Source organism: Cotesia glomerata, linkage group LG2 (assembly GCF_020080835.1).
Source record: "Cotesia glomerata isolate CgM1 linkage group LG2, MPM_Cglom_v2.3, whole genome shotgun sequence".
NCBI classification, from domain to species: Eukaryota; Metazoa; Arthropoda; class Insecta; order Hymenoptera; family Braconidae; genus Cotesia; species Cotesia glomerata.
The window spans coordinates 9,865,809-9,880,629 of record NC_058159.1 but is presented as its reverse complement, the minus strand read 5'-3'; the positions used below and the strand labels follow the sequence as shown (position 1 = coordinate 9,880,629).

The 14,821-nt window shown below is 25.8% G+C and overlaps 5 protein-coding genes across 6 annotated transcripts; 2 read left to right on the top strand and 3 right to left on the bottom strand.

Moving 5' to 3' along the window:
* Window positions 1-176: 176 nt before the first annotated feature.
* Window positions 177-2,022, bottom strand: LOC123259153 (protein YIPF6). Its single transcript, XM_044719431.1, has 7 exons — window positions 1,795-2,022; window positions 1,581-1,715; window positions 1,443-1,521; window positions 1,339-1,381; window positions 762-890; window positions 532-689; window positions 177-461 (listed from the first exon to the last, which is right to left on the bottom strand). Exons 1-7 carry the CDS (start codon window positions 1,846-1,848, stop codon window positions 346-348), a joined length of 714 nt encoding a protein of 237 aa, XP_044575366.1. The 5' UTR covers window positions 1,849-2,022; the 3' UTR covers window positions 177-345.
* A 70-nt stretch (window positions 2,023-2,092) lies between these two features.
* LOC123259154 (coiled-coil domain-containing protein 134-like) lies at window positions 2,093-4,373 on the top strand. The gene is made up of 3 exons (XM_044719432.1): window positions 2,093-2,678; window positions 3,390-3,599; window positions 3,844-4,373. The coding sequence occupies exons 1-3, from the start codon at window positions 2,540-2,542 to the stop codon at window positions 4,188-4,190; spliced, it is 696 nt and encodes a 231-aa protein (XP_044575367.1). The 5' UTR covers window positions 2,093-2,539; the 3' UTR covers window positions 4,191-4,373.
* A 191-nt stretch (window positions 4,374-4,564) lies between these two features.
* Window positions 4,565-8,694, top strand: LOC123259152 (chitin deacetylase 1). Of its 2 annotated transcripts, none has more exons than XM_044719430.1 (8): window positions 4,565-4,601; window positions 6,477-6,592; window positions 6,669-6,780; window positions 6,849-6,976; window positions 7,063-7,268; window positions 7,339-7,881; window positions 8,160-8,351; window positions 8,420-8,694. In XM_044719430.1, exons 1-8 carry the CDS (start codon window positions 4,580-4,582, stop codon window positions 8,520-8,522), a joined length of 1,422 nt encoding a protein of 473 aa, XP_044575365.1. In that variant the 5' UTR covers window positions 4,565-4,579; the 3' UTR covers window positions 8,523-8,694. The 2 variants fall into 2 exon arrangements, with proteins under 2 accessions (XP_044575365.1, XP_044575364.1); XM_044719429.1 differs by lacking the exon at window positions 4,565-4,601 and adding an exon at window positions 5,105-5,400.
* Window positions 8,687-10,045, bottom strand: LOC123259155 (NADH dehydrogenase [ubiquinone] 1 subunit C2). The gene is made up of 3 exons (XM_044719433.1): window positions 9,751-10,045; window positions 9,274-9,417; window positions 8,687-8,885 (listed from the first exon to the last, which is right to left on the bottom strand). Exons 1-3 carry the CDS (start codon window positions 9,917-9,919, stop codon window positions 8,836-8,838), a joined length of 363 nt encoding a protein of 120 aa, XP_044575368.1. The 5' UTR covers window positions 9,920-10,045; the 3' UTR covers window positions 8,687-8,835.
* A 1,347-nt stretch (window positions 10,046-11,392) lies between these two features.
* LOC123259150 (transmembrane protein 62-like) lies at window positions 11,393-14,760 on the bottom strand. Its single transcript, XM_044719425.1, has 10 exons — window positions 14,100-14,760; window positions 13,767-14,016; window positions 13,360-13,686; window positions 13,156-13,288; window positions 12,928-13,083; window positions 12,574-12,844; window positions 12,282-12,492; window positions 11,885-12,059; window positions 11,591-11,818; window positions 11,393-11,523 (listed from the first exon to the last, which is right to left on the bottom strand). The coding sequence occupies exons 1-10, from the start codon at window positions 14,271-14,273 to the stop codon at window positions 11,469-11,471; spliced, it is 1,980 nt and encodes a 659-aa protein (XP_044575360.1). The 5' UTR covers window positions 14,274-14,760; the 3' UTR covers window positions 11,393-11,468.
* Window positions 14,761-14,821: the final 61 nt, after the last annotated feature.

Here is a 14,821-nt window from a genome sequence, read left to right as displayed (position 1 = left end):
GAAAACAATAAAAATGTTATGTTTGATCATTATTATTATTATTATATACAATTTACATCACGTGTCAAAATTAATTATTATGGTATTTATCAAAGTAGATATTTAAATTACTAACTTTAAAAAATTTTTCTATTTACTTATAAAATGACAACTAAGTTTAAATATCAAAATATTGATGATATTTAAATATTAATTTCATCAATCAGTATGTTTCATATACATTATTTTAACTTAGAACAAAAAATACCTTCACTTAGTTAAATGCTGGAATTCGGTCTTCTTAAAATTTTATATTAAAATCATTGATTTGTGCATAGATTAATCTCGGAAAGATTGAGATTCACTTTATGCGGAATGAGAAATAATTAACCAGGAAATAATGAAATAAAACAAAAATATTGGATATATTGCCAGAAGTTTCCGTTGAGGTGGTTGACTGTCACCAAGAAAAGCCGTTGACGCTGTAAAATGTATCGTTAATTAAAGAAACGTGATTGAATTTAGGATAAATAAATTTACGACAATATTTACCGTAAGTGGCCCAAGCAAATCCAACAATTACAACAACTAAGCGAATAAAAAATAAATAAGTTGTTTGTTCAAATAGAAGAATAATTTTACATACAATGAGAGCTATTGTCGTTGGTAATAGACAATAACCCAGGACACAAACACTTTGGAAAAACGATCTATAACAATAAATAGTTATGTTATTAAATGAAGAATATTTTATGTTATAAAATATTATTGGATAATCTTACATATTTCCTCCCAATAGTTTAGAATTTAATGTTACGATCATCGATCCAATCCATACTATTACAAATACTTCTGCAAACTCTGGTCCACCATCATTTGAATTTGTATCATCAGCAGAACCTTGCAAGATCCTAAGTTTTAATAAATAATAATATTAACAAAAATTTTACTTTCTTTTTATTTATCTATGTATTATTTATTTTAAGTCAATTTCGTACACTATCTTATTACTTTAATTAAGGCACAAAACAAGTTGCTATTTCAGAACTCAAATATGGTAGAAGTCATGGATAGTAAGTTTCTAGCGTAAATATCATTATTTCATCGTAAAAATTAAAATTAAAAAAAAATCAATAATTCTTTTGTGTTACTAAAAATTCATTTAAGATCAAAGTTTTTCAACTACTTTTTATACTCTATATAGATATTAAAGAAAAAAATAAATAAATAGGTTTGTATGATACAGATAAAAAAATTAAAATTAAAAAATATTAAATTTAATTTTAGGGAAGTATTTTTTCAACAGAACTTTATCATAATAAAAAAAAAGTTAAATATATTCATAAAAAAGAAACTTACATTGCCATGAACGTACATAACACCAAAGGACCCCAAAGATCCCCTAAAATACAGGAAATTATTATTCTGATAAATGTTTTAAAACAAATCAGTAAATATCTTACATTCTTTAAGTAAGCTTGACTTTTCTTTTGGATAAATAACATGGTAAAATTTGTTACCAACTGTCTTAAGATCTCTGAGCTGAAATTAAAAAATATATTTTATCCATTTATGTAAATATTAATTTGTCAAAAACGTACAATCGTATCCTTAATAGGTTCATCTAAAGTATTAAATTCAGGTTCTCCAAGATTAGCTTGCTGTCTTGTACTTCCTACGGTCATTTCTCCTTCGACATTTTGAGGATCAATATTGTATAATACATCGTCATACATCTGAAAAAATAATGATTGATACATAATTTAAAGGCTATTAATTTAAATAAAATTCACTAAGAGGTTACATTTAACTTACGTCCAATTTAGTATCATGCATTCCGATTTCATTTGTTGATGACATCGGATCCATTTTTAATGAAAATATTTTTTACAATAAACTATCAATATTTTTTTTTTATTTTTTTAAACATTTATTAAAAAATTTAATAAAGTGCCGTAATAACAACTGAGCAAAAATTCATTCGGCTTTTGATTCAATTTTAACTATTTGGAAATATATAACAATTAATAGTTTTGAATTTCAATATTTAAATACCAATAATAAGCAAAAATATTGAAAACAGTAAAAAGATATTTTGGAGTGTTTAAAAAATTGATATATCATTAAAAAATATATGTCCACTGTTTATTCACGTGATAATAACAAGTTGATTAATTAACTAAACATTGAATTAATTACAATTAGTAATTGTTTCATAATTTAAGTACTTGGAAGTTTATTGAAACTTATATTTACGTAGTAAACAATATTAAAACTTGGTAAATACACAATTTTTGTAATGTTAAATGCCACTAAGCTACGTGTAATTTGATTAATTTTCTTGACAGATAATTATATTTACATGACAGAAAGCTAGGTGGTACTAGTAGTTTCCAACATGGCTTGTCGGTAAAAAGTATACGTATATGTACTTTACACCCACGAATAAGATAAATAAGTATATTTTTTTATTTCATTACAAATACAACTTTAAATAATAATATATAGAATTATATTTTTATATTGAAAAAATTTTTAATAATTCCTCGCTGTATTTACAATGCATTTATTATTTATTTGCGGTGTGTTATTGTTGAATGCTCATCGAGCATGCGTGCAAGAGGCTACAGAACATTTAGAAAATGAACCAATCAACAATAGCAATAATGAAACTGCAGTATTTGAAAAACAACAACATCGTATCCTTTTTTTAATTTTTTTTTGTTTTTAATTCATATAGTATAGATTTTAGTAAGGGATGAATTTTTTTTTATAAAATTTGTAAACAAAAATTAATTTTGATTAAAAGTTTTCTAAAAATTTTTCAATTTATTTGAATTAATATTTGACTTGAAAATAAAATTTTCTTCGAATATCTGCGTTTATTAGATAGTAACCGCAGTAAGTTGATATAAGTTAATAGATTTTCAATTTCTAATTAGTTTTTATCGATTCCTGAACTATTCTATCGCTTCACAAAAAGTTATTTTTTTTACATTATTTTTTTTTTTAATCACATCTAAATTTCCGATTTGTTCTTTATTTAAAAAGTAGTTATATTAACATACATTAACTAAAGATATGCAACATTGTACAAAAAATTATTCAATATTACTTTTCTTTTTTTTCACTACTATATTTATTAATTATAAATTATAATCCACATAGACTAGATTCTTTCATTTTATTACATGTAACTATTAATCTGAAAATTTTATTTAAAATGCTTTTAGTTTTATTAATCTTTACTTTTTCTTCTTGATATAAAAGAAGTTAAAACGTGAATCTTCCCTCTGTTTGAAACAAACATAAAAGTTGATGGTTGAAATATAAATAAAATATTTCTTGTTGAAAAAAAAAAAATATTATTTGTTTAAATATTATAAATTTCCTTAATTATAGCGAAACAGTCAAAAAATTATTCCAATCATTTCGGCGTGAGCATTTTCACGCTGTACAAAATATTAAAAATTTGCAGTCGTATGAAAGAAAGTATAAAATGATTGTTAAAATAATTGATCAAATGGTTAAAATAATTACTGAAAAACAAAAAAATTTTCAAGATTTCGAAGATGATATGGATCGTGACAATTTATTCTCGGATGTAAAGCAAACAGATTGTAAGTTTTAAATTATTAATTATTTTTACAATAAACTAAAGTTTAATTTCATGCATGTTTTGTTTAATTTACATATGAGAATATTGATAAGATAAATTAGTTAATTTTATAGATTGCGTAAAATTACCCAATCCATTTAAAAATTACTTCTATTAAAAATAATAAAAAATTACTATTGTTACTTAATTAAAATAAAATCAAATAGTGAAAAATAGTTTAATCATAATCTTGATTTTTATTTCAGCTTTATTCGCTCTCTCAGAAAATACGGCATTATTTAGTGATATAGTGCTGCAAATCCCAGATATAACTCGACGAATATTGAAGAAACAAAAAACCTCGTTTGATTCCCTGAAGTGGTCGATGATATTTATTAACAAAAACCGGTATCTTTTGGATCAACCGACTATTGAAATATTGGACCTAGCATTACAAGAACTCAATATAATAAGCCGTGAGCCAAATTATTCAAATCCTTACGTGCAGAATAAGAAGGGAAGGTCATCAGTGAAAGGCAAAACTGCGGAAAAACAAAGAAAAACAATAAAAAAACATAAACCAGGCCCTCAAATAGCTCGAGTAGAATTATAAATCTTAACCACATAAATAAATATGATATAAATGAAATTCCATAATAAATATTTGTTACTTTTTTTGCTTATTGTGAGCTGATTGTAATCGATATGTCTGGGTAAAACCTGATGGCTCGGTTTATCAGTATTTGTGTCATCAATGTCCGGCTAAAATAAGAGAAACCTGATGGAACTACCAAACCCAATCTACTATACTATATAGGTATAAAAAATGTATTAAAAAAAAAACACGTTTGCTTTCGCGCGAGAATGTGGGTCTGTGTCTACCCAGCCGACTGGTTTCTCCTTTACATTTTATATGACATAGCTAAGACACCACAAGAAGATATACGTATATTCCACTTTAACACGACATACAAGTGGTGAGAAATTTCAAGTTCAACGTTCATGATTGTAATCGACGAAAATAGTATGTATGAAGATATATATTCTAAGCTTTCTGACTTTCACCATCGACCATTTAACCCATAGTCATCACCATCACCTAAATCTGAATCTGAATCAATAATATTTTATTATCGTTGTAAATTAATCTCATAAACTGTATGTCATAAAAAAGTAATTTATTTTTATTTTTTATCGTAATTTTAAAAGAATATAGTTTGTATTTAAGAAAAAAAAGTAATTTATATAATTTCTAATAAGATTTAAAAGTAAACATGTACTTAGATTTCTGAATATATATTATTTAGAGTTGAATTAAATAAAATGTTAGTATTTATGGAATAAGTATTTTGTAAATATACAGATAAAAAAATAAGTGAAAACGAGGAATCAAGAATGATAATGTTACTGACTTAATCGCATGTCGACAAATAAAATCCACTTTTCTCACCGAGCGTCCTCGATGATGTTGGGTGGATAGAAAGTGCTCGACGACCATTCAGTAAAACCTTTCATTAGTAGTTCATCAGAACGCAGTTGATGTTGGATTGTGTCTGATATACTAAGTGGAAGTTACTGTTTTAATAAATATAATAAATTTATAATTTTATACTTTTAATTATTTAAATGTTTATTAAATTGTGCTAAAGATATAAACAAATGATACTTCTTTGTGGTCTGGTCTATTTGTATATCAAACATCTTTTTCAATTGTTAATTGTAAAAGATTTTTATTTTTCTATTTAATTAAAAATAGATTGTATGAAATAAAATAATGAAATTTCATACTGTGTTTATACTAACTGTTTTTACAGTGATTGCAGGTAATAATTAGTTTATTTTTTCTCTATAAAATTAATATATTTAATTCATTTGTAAAATATATAATTACGATCATGTAATAAAAAGTGATTAAAAGTGAAATAACAACAACAATAAATTTATTTTTAATAGAAATTTAATATTAATTGGTAAAAATTATTACTATTATTAATTACTCAGACAATTTATTAATTTTTGAATATTAATCAATTTCATTTTTTAGAAAGTTTACCCGGAATCCTCTTATAGAAATAAAATTTTTAAAATGCTTCACCTTTAACTATAATAATTTACATTAACTCAAGTTAATCTATCAATACAGTAATGCTGAGCTATTATTAATTATTAAAAAATTAAACTAACAAAATTGAAAAATCGAATTACAAATATAATTCACTTGAATACTATATTTTTCTCTTTGATTGTATAATATTCTTGGAATTGAAAAAAGTAGTATTTTATGCTAAAATCAACAAGAAGTTATTATTTAATAGTATTCATTAGTCGATAACATTATAATAACAAAGGAGTTGCATTATATCCTGTTTAACTATAAAAATAAGTTTCTTCGTTAATTGTTAACTTCTACTGTATTGTATTCATAATTTAACCTGTTATTTAATATGAAAAAGAAAATTTTTTAAACTAATAATATTTGATAAAAATAACTATTTAATAAATGTCATTAATTTATGGCATAGCATTAGATGAAAAATTAAGGAAGTTTTGTAACGGAGTATTATTACTATTTGAAGAGATATCAATTCTCTTGAGTCAACATTTATATTAGAATGTTTAGAATAACAGTACTTTCTCAAATCATTTTGCTCTATCGACGTTTTCTCTAACTCTTTTCTGATCGTCATACACCACACCTATTAAATGTTTTTAAAGTTCAAAATATCACAGAATAATTATTGCCATATTGCCACTTACAATGAGAAGCTGGAATTGATTTGGTACTGAGAGTCTTAAATAAATAACTCAAGACCTAAATACGACTTAATTTATTATACTTATTTTTTTTTACTATTAATAAAAATGAGACATACGATTAATATAATTCATCTGATTGCAGTTAACTGTCAAAAAGCTAAAAAAGAAGACGAAAAAAAAGATGAAGAGTTTACATGCCCAGAAGGACAGGGTAATGGTAATTTTGCTGATCCTGCAACATGCAGAAGATTTTATCAAGTAAGTTTTTTTTTTTTTTGCTATGAAAAGATATATTTTTAGTACATTTGGTGATGGATAAATTTTTTTGAAAAAGTGTGTAGATGGATATCCATACCTAAACAGATGTCCGTCAGGATTACATTTTGATGATATCAGCAAATTTTGTACATTCAAAAATGAAGCAAGATGTGGGCCTATTCCTACAAGTAAGTTCTTTTATTTCATTCAAATTAATATTAAACTGATAAATTTATTTTTATTTTCATAAAATAAGCTCCTGCACCAGTAACCGAGACACCCACAGATTTGGCTGAACGTTGTGACACATCCACCTGTCAACTTCCTTACTGCTTTTGCTCTCGCGATGGAACAATAATACCTGGAGGACTTGCACCTGAAGATGTCAGTGCTTACTTAAATAAATATATAATATTTAGAAAGTTATTTATTATCAATTTTGTATATCCAACATTAATTTTGATTTTCAGACTCCACAAATGATTCTTCTAACCTTTGATGGTGCGGTAAATCACAACAATTTTGATCACTATCAAAAAATATTCAACAACGATCGTTTGAATCCAAACAATTGTCCGCTTAAGGGCACATTTTTTATTTCTCACGAATATTGTAATTATAATATGGTTCAAAGTCTAGCTCATGATGGTCATGAGATAGCTACTGAAACTATTTCGTAAGTTAAAATTCAACTAGATATAAGCATTGATTAATTAAATAAATAATCGAATTAATAAAAATTATAGATTGCAAAAAGGCTTAGAAGACAAAGGGTACGAAGAGTGGGTAGGTGAAATGATTGGAATGCGAGAGATTTTACGACGTTTTTCAAACATCAGTATCAACGAAATTTCTGGAATGCGTGCTCCATACCTTAAACCTGGTAGAAACACTCAATACAAAGTGATTGAAGATTTTGGGTACATATATGACAGCAGTATTGGAATTTCTCCATTAAAAACACCAATTTGGCCTTACACTCTCGATCATAAAATTCCTCACGAATGTAAAGCAGGAACTTGCCCGACTAAATCATTCCCAGGAGTTTGGGAAATACCTCTTAATGCTCACTATGTCGAAACTTACGAAGGTGGTCATTGTCCTTACTTAGATCAGTGTGTTCTTCATAATCATGATCCTGAAGAAGTTTTCGAGTGGCTGCAAGAAGATTTTAATCGGTATTATCTCCAAAATCGTGCTCCTTACATGATGCCATTCCATACAAACTGGTTTCAGATCAAAGAATTGGAAAGAGGTCTTGCTAAATTCCTCGACTGGACTATTACATTGTAAGATTTTATTTAAATTTAACTCGGCTTAGTGATATAATTAATCCCAGTTTTATTTTCTCAGAAACCGCTCAACATAAAAATTTATTGTACAATAATTTATCCGCTCTAAAACTTTCTCAAAGTAATAATGATAATTGTCAAATTAAAAATTACTTCAAAACAAATATTATATTATTCCTAATAATTTATATGGAGATGAAAATTCTCATTAAAAATATTTTAATAATTTTGATATGCATGTATATCAAATGATAATAATTGTTTATAAATTTCAGACCTGACGTTTACTTCGTTACTGCAACTCAAGCTTTAAGATGGATTACAGATCCTAAGCCTCTAAAAGCTTTAAATAATTATGAACCATGGTCTTGTAAAAAAGTTGAAAATGATCCTGGTCCACCGTGCAATAACGCTAACAAATGTGCTCTTGAGTTTAAACCATCCGATGCTAATTTTACGGCAACAAGGTAAGCAGAAGAATTTTTTACTTAACAAATATCTCATTTATGTCCTACAAAATTTTTCTTTTTATCAGATATATGGAGACGTGTGTTGAATGCCCGAATAAATATCCTTGGCTAGGAGATGCAAAAGGCTCTGGTATAATTAATGATAACTATGATCCTGAGAAGAAATAAACTGGTTTTCACGTTTATAATGACTTGAAATAAAATTTTTAAGTCAAATGATTAATTTATGCACATATTTTCCTCAAATCATGTAAACAGTATGTTAAGTATGAATTTTTCAACGAATGTTGCTTTTCTTGTTGAATGAATGATAATAAATAAAGTTCTGTTTATAAGTTTACAATATCTTTAAATCAACAGTATATTTTACAGAACGCGTATACATTTATCCACGTATTTAGATAAGGTATAATTGATTTAATCCAATTTAAGATTATTATTATTATTATTTTATTAAATATATAAACTAAAAACTGATGTCCTAACGCATTGGTAACCACGGATAAAATACTTCTCCAAATTTCTTACGTTCTGAAATTGTTAAATAATAATTTTAATGGTTAGAATAATCGATTCAAATTTATTTAATAAATGATATTGAAAAAAGAAGCATTCAACTATTTTATAATCCTATAATTACGGGCCAGTTTTTCAAACTGTTTTTTTTCTATGTTAATTTAGAAGAAATAAAAGAAAATAAACCTTGTTTTAATGAAAAAATATCGTTTGAAAAACTGGTCTAAATAATACAATCCAAAAAAATTATTTAAAAATATGAAGTTACATATATTAACATTTCTTCATAGATATTTTTTCATAATTTATCGTTTTGATATTTAATGTGACTGCAACGAAATTATGTAAATTCTTAAATTACTTCTTTCTTCAATATTCATTATAATTTAAAGATATTTGTTACCTGGGGGTGGGAAATCTTCAGGATGATTTATAATGTAGTCACGATAAATCGCATCTCGAGTTGCAAGAATACCATTTTCTCGAATTCTCAAAAGATGTCCAACAGCTCCTCCGATTATTGCACCTAGAATAAGGTTTTGTACACCTGAAAAGATAAAATTGTATTAATTAATTATGTTTAAAATTATTGAATTAAAACTGTAATATCATTATTAATTTAAAACTCATAACGCATTTGAATGAAACATTTTTTTATTTACAACTGCTAATTTAATATACTTATCAACAAGAAAAGAAAACTTTCATCCATCATATTGCATAATTTGATGAGGTTAACATTATTATTTAACTGTATATGTCAGTAGTGAACTTTTAGTTTTTATTTATTTAATTTTTTTTTTTTTTTTTCAATAATAAACATCAGATATAAATATTTATAAAAATTAAAGCTATAAAACAGTAACAAAATAATAAATACCTGCATAAATTGGTCGCCTTAGAAGCGCATTACCTAAAGCAGGAACTCCTGCTCCAAATATTGAACATTGAATTTCATGGAAATATTTAGCAATAAGATTTGGTTCAACAGTAGGATCAGGTGCGAGGAGCTCCAAAGCCCATGAAACATCAGTATTTTTATCACTCATTATTATAATTTTTTTACTCCGAATTATTTAACAAAAAGTAGATTTGAACATTAGCCAATGCTTTATTTTATTTTTTTTTTCACAATGAATCCGCCATATTGATAAACTATTTGATTGGATATTGAACTACAGCTGGAGTCACGGCGGGATTTTTTTGAAAATAGTATTTTAACCTTTTATTACAAGAGAATAGTAACTAAATACTCCCTTATAAAAGTTTAATTTAAAGTTACGACGGACGAATTTAAAACACAGAGAAAAAAAATTTTTTTTTTGCATATTTTTTTATTGGCACACTTCAAAAACAATATTTTAAACTAGTGTATTTAAAATAACTTCTATAAACTTTACATTAATTAAAATAAATAAAATATCTGTAGAATATTTTTATACTCGCTGGTAAAATTGATTAGGCACACGCTGTTAAAAAAAAAATACAATTATTTAAAAAACAAATATTTAAAAATAACAAAATGATAATTGTCAAAAAATATGCGACAATAATATAATATGCAAACAGCAGTTAATTATCATCGTTCCTATTACTTTCGTTGAATACATTTATTTAAGTTATCATGTATTTAGACTTGGTAAATTAAATTCAATAGTACAATAATAACTTCATCTATAAACATTTATCACAATAGATTACTAAAAATTAATATCTTTCATTGATTATTTAAGAAAAGTCAGTTTTAAGAACAAGTATCATGGAGAAGTATATATCTTTAGAAAAATATTGTAAATTTGCGTATTTATATATTTATCATCTACACTTTAAGAAAAGAAAAAAATGGAAAAAAAATCCTATTTTTTTCTATCAAAATATAGTTGGTAAATGAATTATCAAATGTGCTTTTAGTAAAAATATTCTGATAACTATCAAATTAAGAACAAGTTTAGGGAAACTTGAACGATTTTTAATCATTATTTAGACTTATTGTTTATTCTATTTCTTTAAATAGTAATTTATACTTCTATATGAAATCGTTAAATATAACATTTTAACGACTGGTAGTGCATTAATTATGTGATTTTGTGTACAAATAATGCCTGAAGTATAACCCACAAGATTTTAATCTAACATCTTATAGAAATATTTAATGATTTACTATCATAATTCTTTTTCTGACTTTCATACAAAAAATAAATAACAAATAATTATATTAAGAGATTTGGTTATATTCTAATTATCAAAAGAGATCTCCAATAATATTCGAATATTACATTGTAGAATTTCATAAATTTAAATATTTGTGAGTTTTATATTTATTAACTTCAGTATGAATATCATTAAGCAATAGAGTAAGCAATTTAACGTCTGTAAACAATTAAACATTGCGTTTAATATTTAATAACATATTAACCATATCAATTATATATTATGTTATGGCGTTAGATCTCTTTGGATAATCATATATGGCACGGAAGAGAATTAATCCTATGCTAAATTGAATTGCTAATAACAAAGTATTTAAGTAATAATTGCCATCGGAAGTTTATTCGTTAACATAACGTAAGTCTTTTTATTTTAAGAAATTCGATTGTTTTATTTATTGTTAATTGTTGATTCTTTGGAAGTCGACCATGCATATTTAGCGGATCTAAAATAATAAAAGAAGTGGAATGTCAATATTTAATAAGTAAACTGTTAAAAATTTAGATACTTACTTCAAGCAATGATTTGGTAGTGTATAAACTTGGTACCATAGCACGAGTGCTAAAATTATACTCCACGTTCTAAGAGGACACAGAATAGTAGCCAAAGTTCCATAAGCCAGCCAAAAGAAGTACGTCATACTGGTTTGCATCATGATTAATACCAGAAATGGTAAGTTTGCCCAAAAGATATTAAATATACTTGAAGATTTTCGTGATGGTCTATCAAACTCGTCAAATCTATCATCGAAAATAAAACAATTCATAATATTATAAATTTTATGCTTTTATTTTAGAGTTATTTACCGTTTATCAATTCTATGAGCCAAAAGTATTGTTAAAGGCATATGGAATGATAACAATTGGAAAAATCCATAAGCGTAGGTAAACGACCCTGGTAAGTATGCATTTTTTATAAACATTCCCCACGCAAATATTACACCAACATGATCATCTATTATTTCTCCAATAGCCCATGGTCCTTAAAAAGAAAATAAATTATTTATTTATTTAGTTATTTACATCAATAAACAAATTAAATATATACCCTTTTGAATAGTGTACTAATATGTTGAAAAAAAAGTCAAAGTTAGTGTATAACCAAATGTAAATAATTAATTTAAGACATAAGATACAGTTTTGTAAAACACGTTATGTGATACAAATAAAAACGATATTCTATTCTACCCTTTTGAAAGCTTACCTATTGCTAGGTATAGTGTATAAAAAATTAAAGGATAGAATAATCGATCCACTGTTGAAAGAATCCAAAACTTTTTGATTAACCATCTAATTATATTTATTTTAATTCGAGGTCTATTGATTTTTCTCAATTCATAAAGCTTATGACAAAAACGAAGCGTACATAACGGGATAATATTCAGCAAGTGCATTATGGCAAATGCAACTCCAAACTGAAAATAAAAAATTAAATTTAATAACCATTACACACATATAATCTAAGTAATTGTAATTAATTAAGTAATTATACTTACTATGGTAGTGGCATTAGACATAAGAATAAATCTCGACAGTAATTTGAACGATAAACGAGTTCCGTCTAATACGAACGGTTGTGTTATCTCTTTTTGTTTACCATCTTTATCTTCAACCCTTGCACGTATGATTTGTATTCCATTGTTATACAATGCTGGATTCCATTTGATAGTATAAAGTGGTCCTTCAATGTGGTTACAATCGATCCAAGGTTCATCATTAATTTTTATTTCAACTTTTTCAATAGGTGTCGTAGAAAATGCCAAAACTCTAAAATTGAATAAAATATTAACTTTTAAATATAATATCCACAAGATATACTTTTATTGAAATCTTAAACAATTTTTTTTCACCTTATATGTGTCGATTTAACAATAGACTCGAAATTCTCTTTACTTGGCATTGTATAAAGAGCATGTTTAGGATTAGTAATTAATATCACAGGCCAATCTCCATGCTTGACATCAATAAAAGAAAATTGTCCATGGTCTACTGCAGCAACGCGGTACCTAGCGTAAATTTATAAGTAATTTACAGAAGCAATAACGGATGTTAAATATTTTTTTAGTTTCAGTACGTACAGACGATTATCTTTCCAATCTCCTAACTCTAATTCTAAAAACCCAGCATGTTGAAGAGTGTACATTTCGGGTAGTGTACCACCCAAAGTATGATAGTGTCCACAAAGATAGACCAACCCTTCTCCATAGTCACCTAAATAAAAATGATTAATAAAACTAAAAAACTTTAAATTTAATTAAAGTAAAAAAACAAAAATATCTTACCCATAATGTTTCGAATACTTCGTGTGTCTTCGGTCAAAATAGAAGATGTAGGATAATGTCCAAACCAAATAATATAATTACTATTCAAACGACGAGACTCTTGAGCGAGCTTTCTAACATGATCAACTTCCTTATTATCCAGAAGACCAATAAAATTAAATGGACGTCTTGGTCCGGGATCAAGACAAGCGTCAATCGCAATGAAAGAAAATTTTTCCTTGTTTGCCGATATTTGGTGTATATAAGAACGTGAATGATTTCTTCCTTGAACTGAGTAATTTGTGTAATAGTTTTCTGAAGAATTAAGTGCTATAACATTGAAATTGTCTGAAAAACAAAATTATATCCTGATAAATATATATTTTACAATAAAATTGAATCTATTAATTATTTATTATAATTTTTACCATGGTTTCCTCTAACATCGAGCCAAGTAGTTCTCTTTGTAACATCAGTCTCTTTAAGTATTCTTTTATAGTGCTCCCATTCATCTAAAATTTGTTTAGATCCCATTGCATCCTTAGTTTTAGCATCAGTTAAATCGCCCGATGCTAATACAACAGCAGGTTTTATTGTCCTAACTGTAATATCACAAAATTCTTTAAATTCCGTTATTCTTGAGTAATCTTTAAAAATACTAATGTGTATATCTGAGATCTATAAAAATAAAAAATTTCATTATTAATTTTTTTTTATTACTAAACACTAGAAAATAAATATTGAAAAAATTTTTTATTTACCTGCAAAAACCACATAAGATGATCTGGAGAATCATCAATATCGTAATATTTCGGTTTAATTGTCTCTACATTCGTTTCGACGTCTGTAGCAATTAAATTAGTTACTTTGGCAACAAAAATTGAGAGCATCAAGATAAAAATGAGAAAAGCTATGGTAGACATTGATACTTTCATTTTTTATCTATGATTATAACAATAAATTAACATTTATATTTTAATTAATAATCCGTAAAGAATTAAAAAAATTCATAAATTTCTATATTTTTTTCTTTTCGTTTTCTTGCAGTCGGAATTTTTTTCATAAAACACAACAATTATTGTCATGTCGAATTCATTTATTTTCAATGTAAAATTATTATCCAAACAGTATGAAAATAATAACAAATTTTTTTTTCAGCTCAGTATTCATTTACACAAAAATGAAACGACTCACAAGTGGTTATTGCAATGCATCAGCTGATATTATAAATATAAATATACCTAGTCCACCTTAGATTAAAATTTGATAAAATTTTGTTGCGTCACAGGATTATTACGTCGTATTTAGAAATTTTTTTTAATTTTGAAAGAAAAAATTTCATCAACCAATTAATTTAAAATACACCAGCTCCTAAATGATGCTGTCATATTTATGTCCATGTGAATATTAACATAAAAAGATATATTAAATAGTAAATATTTCATTCATATATAAAAATAACAAGTGTATTTTAACTGTCGAT

Bases quoted from the DNA above. Each gene is read 5' to 3' on its own strand.
- LOC123259152 (XM_044719429.1), top strand. From the start codon at position 5,352: ATGAAATTTCATACTGTGTTTATACTAACTGTTTTTACAGTGATTGCA. The intron at 6,781-6,848 runs GTAAGTTCTTTT...TCATAAAATAAG, and splicing joins ATGTGGGCCTATTCCTACAA to CTCCTGCACCAGTAACCGAG. The intron at 6,977-7,062 runs GTCAGTGCTTAC...TTTGATTTTCAG, and splicing joins GAGGACTTGCACCTGAAGAT to ACTCCACAAATGATTCTTCT.
- LOC123259155 (XM_044719433.1), bottom strand. From the start codon at position 9,919: ATGAGTGATAAAAATACTGATGTTTCATGGGCTTTGGAGCTCCTCGCA. The intron at 9,418-9,750 runs GTATTTATTATT...TTATCTTTTCAG, and splicing joins AAGGCGACCAATTTATGCAG to GTGTACAAAACCTTATTCTA. The intron at 8,886-9,273 runs GTAACAAATATC...TAACAATTTCAG, and splicing joins TGAAGATTTCCCACCCCCAG to AACGTAAGAAATTTGGAGAA.
- LOC123259153 (XM_044719431.1), bottom strand. From the start codon at position 1,848: ATGGATCCGATGTCATCAACAAATGAAATCGGAATGCATGATACTAAA. The intron at 1,382-1,442 runs GTAAGATATTTA...CCTGTATTTTAG, and splicing joins GTCAAGCTTACTTAAAGAAT to GGGATCTTTGGGGTCCTTTG. The intron at 462-531 runs GTAAATATTGTC...TACATTTTACAG, and splicing joins ATTTGCTTGGGCCACTTACG to CGTCAACGGCTTTTCTTGGT.
- LOC123259150 (XM_044719425.1), bottom strand. From the start codon at position 14,273: ATGAAAGTATCAATGTCTACCATAGCTTTTCTCATTTTTATCTTGATG. The intron at 12,845-12,927 runs GTGAAAAAAAAT...ATTCAATTTTAG, and splicing joins GTTAAATCGACACATATAAG to AGTTTTGGCATTTTCTACGA. The intron at 12,060-12,281 runs GTAAGCTTTCAA...TTTCTTTTTAAG, and splicing joins TACACTATACCTAGCAATAG to GACCATGGGCTATTGGAGAA.
- LOC123259154 (XM_044719432.1), top strand. From the start codon at position 2,540: ATGCATTTATTATTTATTTGCGGTGTGTTATTGTTGAATGCTCATCGA. The intron at 2,679-3,389 runs GTATCCTTTTTT...ATAGCGAAACAG, and splicing joins ATTTGAAAAACAACAACATC to TCAAAAAATTATTCCAATCA. The intron at 3,600-3,843 runs GTAAGTTTTAAA...TTTTTATTTCAG, and splicing joins GGATGTAAAGCAAACAGATT to CTTTATTCGCTCTCTCAGAA.